General features: G+C 26.0%; 1 protein-coding gene and 1 long non-coding RNA gene across 2 annotated transcripts; both read left to right on the top strand.

Moving 5' to 3' along the window:
• Positions 1–1168: 1168 nt before the first annotated feature.
• LOC112638924 lies at positions 1169–2277 on the top strand. The gene is made up of 3 exons (XR_003123221.1): positions 1169–1366; positions 1476–1529; positions 1960–2277. It is a non-coding gene; the product is annotated as an uncharacterized LOC112638924 (long non-coding RNA).
• A 1095-nt stretch (positions 2278–3372) lies between these two features.
• Positions 3373–8300, top strand: LOC112638910. Its single transcript, XM_025411495.1, has 5 exons — positions 3373–3748; positions 3981–4307; positions 7829–7905; positions 8026–8041; positions 8212–8300. Exons 1-5 carry the CDS (start codon positions 3721–3723, stop codon positions 8298–8300), a joined length of 537 nt encoding a protein of 178 aa, XP_025267280.1. The 5' UTR covers positions 3373–3720.
• Positions 8301–11271: the final 2971 nt, after the last annotated feature.

Raw genomic sequence — 11271 nt, 5'->3', positions numbered from 1 at the left:
TTTATTTGTATTAAAATCGTGCAAATAAAAATATGTAGTTTCATTTAAAAGAAGTCTTGATCTTCAAATCTTTAAAAATATGATCCTGAAAAAACTTTTCTATTATCATAATTGTTCGAACAGTGCAACTTTTTTTTTTTAGATATTTTTTTGTATTACGAAAAACAAGTGAGATATTTAAGATAAATTTTTAAATAGATTTGCAAACACATCTATTATTGGTTGATTTATTTATTTTACTATAAATTATATACATTTTTTGAATTGAATTAACATATAAAATATAAGAAAATACACAAATAAGATACATTAAAAAAAAGAACATATATAATCACGTGCAAATTACACGTTGATAAAATATTGATTGGTAACTGAGGTTCGTTGCTTTTGTGTTAGAAGACTTCCGAGAACCTTCATTTAATTCTCCGCATATATCATCGTAGGATCTTCGAGGATATTCGTGCACCTCTTTGCGTATTTCTCTGCTCGAAGAGTAGATCAAATCAGTGACTTGTCTGACGCAGCGACAAGGACTATTCGAAATTAATTTTTTCCTTACTCTCGCTCAGTCCTTCGTCGCGAGAAGCATTTTCTCATTCTCCCTTTTTTCTCAGGTGCTTTGTTTATCGCGTCTCTTTTCCGCGAGAATCTTTTTTCCTGGTATCTGTCGAGGCACAAACGAGCGTTAAACGCGCCATTCCGATTGTAAATTTCCTTAAAAAACCAATCTCCTTCGTACTTAATGTTTCTCGGAGAATTGTAATTTGCGCGTTGACACATATTCTGGAGAAAAATCAATATATACATCTTCTGAAATTTAATTAGAATATGCCTTGTTTTTGATACAGCAATATTGCTTTCTCGATTAAGATGAAAAGAAACACGCGTGATTTTTAAGCAAAAGAACAATGTTACTGCATAGAATGTAATTAGAGAAAGAATTATTTTCAGAATTTTCAGAATAATTAACAGTAATAGAAGTCGAAAAATAGTAAAATATTAAAAAAATGATATTTCAATTAATATATATAGCTATTGTTTTGGAAATGCAAGAATGCAAAGTACATGTAATTAACAAGATTTAAGTTAATGATGCAATTACATGCACGCAAATACAATTTATCTTTTTATTTCGATTTAGGTAGCACGCATGGGATCTCATAATGCATTTTCCAGCATGCATTCAACCGCATCGTGTAAGCGTTATTATTGTTGGCGGTTTATCATTGGTCTCCGGAGCTTACAAGTCGTGGCTTAAAACTGCATTATACGGTACTTCGCGGTGGTCGTAAAGCGGTCTCTCGTCTCATGAAAGCATAGAATATTAAGCGAGAAGTAAATACGCGATGCGGTTATATAGATGCAGGTAATAAAGTGATGATGCTATGAAAGTAAGCAGAAAATTTATTAACATTACTCTCGTTTCTCAAGCAAAATTTGACAAGTTCAGCAAGCCGATTTTTTTTTATTTTCAGCTTTTATATTGCAATATACACTTGTGTATGTGTTGTACGCGCACGTATGTATGCGTACGTATATATTACTTAATTTTCCTTATCAGCTATATTATAAGAATTGGAAAAAATGTTACAAATTATTGGCTACTAAATATTCTGATGAAATTAATATTAAATAATTAATAAATATTTCAATTTATTTTTTTAATTCTTAAAAGATATTTCTTTACACGCATATACATATATTATCATAAAAGGATATTTGGAGAAATTAAAAAAATTAAAATTTAAAAAAATTGAAAAATTATGCAAAGATTATACACACAATTTATATATATATATTTTTTTATTTTAATATTAACTTTTGTATCATTTTTTAATTTGTAACTCATAAATTTCGTCAACAGAATATTTATTAACTAATAGTTTGTAATATATTTTCAAATGTCAGAATAACACATCGACACTTATTGCAGCATTTAATTGAAACGTTTTTTTCTAGCTAGATACACATGTATATATACATTCCTCCAGTCGATTTTTCGGAACTGTCTCTGATCATGCAGAGCAACATCTCGAATCGAATGCAATCACAGCGTGATAGCTGTACCAACGCTATTATTGCCGCAGAATATGATAAGCATGGTAGCTATCGGTTTGTGGGTAATGGTAATTACGCAGAGAGCCCTAAGGCAACGAGGGAGATGGCAACAATACTCCGCGCTTGGGGTGATGCAGAGCTATTAGCTTCGAATCTGATAGCCATAATTATGCTCACGTCTCAGATCTCGTTATGTCTCGACTTGACAATTGTAATTGTTCCCAACATAGTTAATGAATTGTAGTGTAGATAACATGTTTTATTTATATATTTAAACATATAAAATAAAATAACAAATTGCCAAAATGTTTATTAAAACTTCCGTAATAATAGACTTTATCAATGTTTATCTTGTATTAAAATTTAAGTCAAAATTTAATTATTATTGTGACACATAAAAGAAATATATATATCTGTGTGTGTAAGTAAATTTAAAGATATTTAATGATATTTCATTAGAAATTTGACATATATTAATTTCAAAAAAATGTATATTATAAGCAAACGATCTATATAATTCGCAACAAAATAATGCAATTATATTCAACTAATTGTATACAAAAAAAATTTTAGTATATGTAATATTAGCGAATCTGAATATTTTAATATTTAAATAACGTGCAATTATAACTAATAACAAATTTATAAGTTAATCGAATAACACTTCTCTAGTAAAATTTTATAATATTAAAATTATTCAATTAATTCTTAATTTCTTTAATTATTTGTGTACAGATGACGAATCAAGCGAAACTCAAAGTTTAGGTGACGATATTGACTTCAAAATACGATGTTTAAGATGCTATATTAAGTAACCATTATCGATAATAGAGTTATATTTAACACAGCTTTAAGAAAAAAAAATGATACATTTGATGTGTAATAACTTGCTTTGCGACATAATATAGAGCGATTAAAAATTAAATAAATTTAAGCAATTTTAAAAGAAAATAATATTGATTTTCCTGCATTAATATAATTTATAAAATATTTTCTAATCGAGCATCGCAAATCATGAAATCTTTTTTTAAATGAAAAGTTCATCAAATTTCACATATAAAACCAACTTAAATGAAAAAAGAATTCAACTAGATTTTAAGTCAAAGTAGAAAATAAAATTTTAATATTAGGTTATTTTAATATTAGGTAATTTTCATCTGATTTTTTTCTTTTTATTTTGTGATGATGTTTGACATTTCAGATATGCCTATCGAATAATAAGATACAATACTAGTCAGATTTAAACTATATCAATATTTACATTCATGCAGAGAATCACATTTCTTTTCATGACCCTTATTGTCGAGAAAAATTTCCACGAGCGCACCTCGGTGAACTAGTTATTTCCTTACATATAATACAATAAGTTCTATAACATACAGTGTAAATATAACATTAACGCGCAAACATGGAAAAATATTGGATATTTAAAGAAAATGTGGCCAAATGCATACATTGTAAACAAAAGTATACAAAATACATAAACACAAGGACTTATAAAGTACATATGGAAACGCAGCATAATGAACATACTTTCAAAGATAATTGGTTATTTCAATATTTCGAACTCCAAAACAATATGATGAAGTGCAAGCGTTGTCTTAAGAATATAAGATTCAAATATATCCTAAACTTAGAAATCACTCAAAACAACATGAATCTATGATCGACACAGGTAGAGATAAACAAAGTAATTTTATTTTATAAACATTTAAAATATTTTTAATTGTTCCTAATATTTAATTGATATAATATTCTAATTGTTGCATATATTGTTAAAATATATTAATTATGATTTCTAAAATCATGCATTTAAATAATTGCATAGCAGAAAATTTTTTGATTTGTGTGACATTCAGAAATATGAATACATTTACGTTATTTAAAGATTGAATAATAATTGTATGAATATAATGTTAAAGGGAAACGACATAAGAGAAGAGTGTTGTGGTGGATAAAATACTGCACATTAGAAAATGATAAAGCACAATGCAGATTTTGCGATTTATTTTATTACATTACCATTTACAAGAATCATTATGAAAATCACGTAGCAATGGATCATAATAAAATTTATGATGAAATTGATAAAAAAAAGAATTGGATATGGCAATATTTCTCATTTGAAAACAATAATGCATTGTGCGCTCTTTGTGCGCACAAGAACTATTTTCCTGTAAATTTAGAGGTTTCTAGTATTCGAAAACATTTAAATGCAAAGCATAAAGATGAAATGAAAGAAACACATGGTAAGAAAAATAAATTTATGTACGTTTCTTCTTTTTTAATATATACTTTGTGTGTGTGTATGCACAATAATTATTTACAAAATCAGATGTCCAACTTCTATATACATTATGAAGATTTGAGTCAATTTCAATAAAGCTGATTATTATATGCAAATATAATAATTAATTTTATTATACTTATTTACTATTTAATTATAATTGAGAAATTGTAAAATTACAAGTTCAATAATCGCAAATAAGAAAAAAATTTTGTTTAAATAATATTCAAAGATATATTATGATATTCGGATAATAAGTGATTTAATTGTACAATTGCATGAATTAATTAGATAATGCGATTAATTACAAACCAAGATTTGAGACTAAAATATTTTAACATTCATTTTTTTAATTACTTTGTATGCTAGATGATGAATCAGATCAATGTATGTATGGTCTTCTGTTAAGATTGAGACACGACCTTATCCAAATACATAACAAAAATAAGAAAAATGAATAACAAGGTAAATTTTAGTTAAACACATTTAAATACGCTTTAGTTATACTGAATTGTAACCGGATATAATAAATCAGTTTTTAACTTTTATATAAGTATAATTGATAATTTATAAAATTGTACATGTAAATAATCGTCCAAAATTTTTCGGTTTATATAAGATTTGAATATCTGATATCTTTTTCGGATATTTTTAATAACAGATGATTTAATAGTAATTATAAGATATAATCGAACAGTGTGACAATGCTGAGATTACTTCAACAATTTTTACTTTTTTAATTATTTTGCATGCAGATGCTGAACCAATTCAAAATCAAGAAATTGTCGATGGTGCGGATTCCGAAACAGATGTTGAAGAAAATGCTACATCAAGTAGTTACTAATAATATAATTGTTTTGTCTAGAATTTATATAATCTTCACATTAAATAAAAGAATTGATATTTTTGATAGGTTTTTGCTTTGCGTTTGCAACATAATACAGTAGTAATTTTATCAGTTAAATAAATTTGAAGAAATTAAATAAAAAATATTATAAAATGATACGAGAAAATTAAAAAAAAATAATATGTTGACTTTTCTATTATTGAAATATTTATATGTGATTATTGTATTATTGAAATATTCATATACTGTAGTAGTAATAATTAATTATTTCAGTTTATCAAGTTATTATTTATTCAATTGTATTAAAAACGCTTATATAATAAAAGTAGCATAAAATTGGTCTGTATTAATAAATATCATATTAATTTATAATTAATTTAACGTGGCTTGCAATAAAGGCTATACTATAAAAACTTAATATTTTTAATTGATATTCAGTTTTATTAAATTAGTCATGCATATTTTTTTCTTTATTCAAAAAGTCTAGTCAAAAAAAGCTATATTGTATGATCAATATTAAAAAAATAACGACATATTTAAAAATTATTTTTCTGTATTCACGTTTGATTAGTTAGAAAATATATTTTAACACTCATAAGATATTGAACTTGGAAAAATCTGATTGTATTTCATCTTAGTCTGTAATAAATTATATGAATCATGCAATACATATTGGAAACAAACTAAAAAATGAAGTCATCTTGTCATTATAGATTCTATAACAATAATTCTTTACGTTCTATATTAATAAGAAAAGATATCAATTAAATATTTATTAATTTAATTTAGATACGAATTTTTAAAGATGATGATACGGGAACAAAAATATTTTATAAAATTATATAATATAAGATAGAAATAATATAAAAGATATAAATATGAAGGATATAAATGTTTCTATTAATAAATGCCATCTTCAAATATAAAGAGTTGTAGTATAATATATTTATTTAATACGTGTGTCTGTGTGGGTAATATAAATTGAAGCTATTAGCTTCGAATCTGATAGTCATTATGCTCATGTTACAGTTCTCGTTATGTCTCGATTTAACAATTGTAATTATTCCCGACATAGTTAATGAATTGCCATGTGTATAACATCGTCTTATTTTTTATACATTTAAAGAAAAGTAATATAAAATAAGAGAAATTGTCAAAATGTTTAAAACTCCAATGTTTGATCTTATTTTTGTTTATCTTGTATTAAAATTTAAGTCAAAATTTAAATATTATTGTGACACACAAAATAAATATATATGTGTGTGTGCGTGTGTGTAAATAACTTTAAAGATATTTAATGATATTGCATTAGACTTATATTAATTTGAAGTAAATGTATATTATGAGCAAACGATCTATATAATTTGCAATAGAATAATGCAATTATAACCAAGTAATTGTATACAAAAAAAATTCTAGTTTATGTAATATTCGCAAATCTGAATATTTTGATATTTGAATAACGTGCAATTACAACAATTACAACAATAACAAATTTATAAGTTAATCGTATAATACTTCTCTAGTAAAATTTTATAATATTAAAATTATTCAATCAATTCTTAATTCTTTAATTATTTGTGTACAAATGATGAATCAAGTGAAACTCAAAGCTTAGGTGACGGTGTTGACTTCAAAACACGATGTTTAAGATGCTACATTAAGCAATCATTATCGATAATAGAGTTATTTTTAACACAGCTTTAAGAAAAAAAATGATACTTTTGATGTGTAATAACTTGCTTTGCGACATAATATAGAGCGATTAAAAATTAAATAAATTTAAGCAATTTTAAAAGAAAATAATATTGATTTTCCTGCATTAATATAATTTATAAAATATTTTCTAATCGAGCATCGCAAATCATGAAATCTTTTTTTAAATGAAAAGTTCATCAAATTTCACATATAAAACCAACTTAAATGAAAAAAGAATTCAACTAGATTTTAAGTCAAAGTAAAAAATAAAATTTTAATATTAGGTTATTTTAATATTAGGTAATTTTCATCTGATTTTTTTCTTTTTATTTTGTGATGATGTTTGACATTTCAGATATGCCTATCGAATAATAAGATACAATACTAGACGGTTTAGTCAGATTTAAATTATATCAATATTTATATCCGTGTAGAGAAACATATTTCTTTTCATGAGGTTTCTGGTATTCGAAAACATTTAAATGCAAAGCATAAAGATAAATTGAAAGAAACACATGGTAAGAAAAATAAATTTATGTACGTTTCTTCTTTTTTAATATATACTTTGTGTGTGTGTATGCACAATAATTATTTACAAAATCAAATGTCTAACTTCTATATGCATTATGAAGATTTGAGTCAATTTCAATTAAAGCTGATTATTATATGCAAATATAATAATTAATTGTATTATACTAAATTTCTATTTAATTATAATTGATTGTTTGTAAAATCACAAATTCAATAATCGAAAATAAGAAAAAAATTGTGTAATAAATAATATTCAAAGATCTAAATACATTATGATATTCGGATAATAAGAGATATAATTGTGCCATTTCATGAATTATTTAGATAATGCGATTGATTATAAACCAAAATTAGATGATACTAAAAATATTTTAATAATTCATTTTTGTAATTACTTTGTATGCTAGATGATGAATCAGGTCAAGGTATTCACGATAATGCAGAAACAATTATAAAAAGTAGTCTGGCAAGTTTGATAAACGACGTAATCCAAATACATAAAATTAAAAGATTTTTGGAAGATGATAAAAAATAAGGTAAATTTATGTTATAAATATTTAAATAAGTCTTAGTTGTAAACTTATAACTGGATATAATAAATCAGTTTTTAACTTTTATAAGTATGATTGGCAATTTACAAAATTGTACATGTAAATATTTGCGCAAAAAATTTTTTATATAATATTTGAAAATCTGATTATAAGATGTAATTGAACAGTGATTGTGATAAAGCTTTATAATGCTGACACTATTTCAACAATTTTTATTTTTTTAATCATTTTGCATGCAGATGCTGAACCAATTCAAAATCACGAAATTGTCGATGGCGCGGATTCCGAAACAGATGTTGAAGCTAATGCTACATCAGATAATTACTAATAATATAATCGTTTTGTCTAGAATTTATATAATTATTTATTTATTTATATTATTATTATTTATATTATTATTTATATAATTCTTTACATTAAATGAAAGAATTGATATTTTTGATAAGGTTTTGCTTTACGTTTGCAACATAATACAGTAGCAATTTTATGAAATAAATAAGTTTGAGAAAATTAAATAAAAAATAATATAAATAAGTGTGAGAAAATAAAAAAAAAATATAATCTTTAATCTTAATATCTTATAATAATAATAATCTTTCTATTATTAAAATATTTATATGTGATTATTATATTATTGAAATATTCATATATGCTGTAGTAGTAATATTTAATTAATTTGGTTTGTCAAGTTTCTATTTATTTAATTGTAAAAAACGTTCGTATAAAAGTAGCATAAAATTGTTATCTGTATTAATAAATATCATATTAATTTATAATTAGTTTAACGTGCAATAGAGACTATACTATCAAAGCTTAATATTTTAAATTTAAATTCTGTTTTCATTAAGTAAACATGCATTTTTTTTGTCAAGAAAAGTTATATTATATCAGTATCAAAAGCACAACGATATATTTAAAAATTATTTTTCTGTATTTACGTCTGATTAGTTAGAAAATATATTTTTACATAAGATATTAAACTTGAAAAAATCTGATTAGAAATTGTATGTTCATCTAGATCTGTAATAAATTTTATGAATCATGGAATACTTATTGGCAACAAATAAGATCTAAAAAATAAGGTCATTTTGTCATTATAGATTCTATAACAATAATTCTTTACATATTATATCAATAAGAAAAGATGTGAATTAAGTTTTTATTAATTTAATTTAGAAACAAATGATAAATATACATGAACAATGTATATTTATCATTTGTAAAATTATGCAATATAATATAAACTTAATATAAAGGATAAATATTTGTTTTCATAAAGTTCATGTTATGTAATTCATGTTTTTAATTCCTGTAATTATGTTTTTATGTTAGTTTCTGATATAGAGTTGATATAATTTTTTTATATAATTTAATTTTGTATATGTTATAAGATAAGATTTAATATACTATGCATTTTAATCTCGGTCAATTACTCAGTGTTTTTGGATATTTTTATTAAAAGCAATATGTCTTATAATATACATCGAGTTTGCATAGAATCAACTTGACATAAGTTTCGAGATAGGCGATTAGATGGAAAGGCAAGTTTTCCATATCGGTCCAATTACCGGCGAAATTACAGTCGAGGCCGAATCTGCCAACTAAGAACACTTCCACACGCAACACACCGACTCTCATATATCTAATCTAGATTATTAATTAAATCTGGCGTATAAAGCTGTTTCAGCTGGCAAACTCCGAAATATATTACCCCGAATCGCTAAATTAATGTAGCTGCAAGTCAATTGCGTGGTGGGGAGAGTGATGTTTTCGCGCGTCGGGAAATAAAATAAAATATGAGTTTCTAAAGGAAAAAAAATCTAATCATTTTGTTACATTAAATTTCTTACATTACATTACATTTTGCTGCAAGTCATGTGTAATAAATGCGATGAATTTATCGCACCTGTATATAATAACATGCACTTAAGATAAAACTTTTATAATTCTCAAAATATATTTCTCAAAATATATTTATTAGAAATTTGTTATTACAATTATGTAATGTAAGTAGATTTATGCGTTTTCTGTGCGTGCGTTGTGACTTTTATTAATTAAAAAGATAATAATTTTCATAGCAAAAATATGAACGATATATATTAATAAAATATATATCGTTCATATTTTTCCTATGAAAATTTATAGATATCGGTTTATTGTCGCATGAACATAATTGGATCTTTAATCAAATCTGTTGCAAATCTGCGTAGATTTTGCATCGATTTTGAAAAGAACAAGACGAGAAGCTTTGTATGGCGGATGTTACTGCTATAGGATTCTCCCTTTTTCTCTCGTTCCCAGCACTTCAAATCCATGGTATTCGAGAAAAGATAAACATACGTACAGTTCCGTGCTAGCTTTTTTATGAAGATGCGATCAATGATCAAATTCATCGTATGATCAACTTGCTACCATCACTCCAAATTAGAATATTTATTCACAAGTTGTGAATACGTTTGCATGTATAAAAGTATAGAAATTGCACTTAATATAAAAAAACAAGAGAAAGAAAGAGAGGGATTTTTTTCGTATATATTTTGAATTTTTCGTAGGAGGTTTGATAAATTTAAATATACATATATATCAATGAACATTTGAATCTAGCTATTTATTTTCGCTTCGAATCGACGTAAAAATTGAGCAGTCCGGCAAAAAGGTTTCTTTGCTGGACGAAACTAGTCAGTCTGATAACACGATACTGTATGCGTGGCATAAAAGAGTTCAACGGGCAAAAAGTCGTACAGCTGATCAAGAAGAGGATATCTAGTTTCTTGAATAAAGAGAGAATCCCGATGGAATGAGAGCAATGGCTCACCTGTAATCTAAATGGACTCCGAAAGGGAATGTACTAACTTTATATTTCGTCGATAGAAAAATCCTCGTACATCGACCAAAAGTTTCCCAGGATCGATCGTACAATCGATCCAATTTCTTCCCCCGTCTTTCCTTGTCATTTAACGTTTCCTTCGTTCGAGATATGCCCGTGCGTTTCGCAAACCTATGCGTCTCGTCTCGTTCGTCCGATAGAGTCCGGTAGACAGGGTGGCTATTACAATTAGTGGACATTATGACAGGATGGCTGGTGTGTGCAGCGCGTTGCAGCAACGTCGATGGAGCTAACGGTCTATCATTGCAGACCGACTTTAGCGAACCGTTGTACTCTCATCCTCCCTCGTCCCGACTGGCGGTCCTGCTAACCACCCACCCATCGTCCACCCTGGTCCTCCTTCTCTCTCGCTCTCCCACCCCCTCTTGCGATCCCTTCGTAATTACAAGCATTCATTTCACACTAAAAGCAG

This window comes from Camponotus floridanus, unplaced genomic scaffold (genome assembly GCF_003227725.1).
Source record: "Camponotus floridanus strain SB8 unplaced genomic scaffold, Cflo_v7.5 scaffold4, whole genome shotgun sequence".
Taxonomy (NCBI): domain Eukaryota; kingdom Metazoa; phylum Arthropoda; class Insecta; order Hymenoptera; family Formicidae; genus Camponotus; species Camponotus floridanus.
This window is presented reverse-complemented; position numbering and strand designations above follow the sequence as displayed.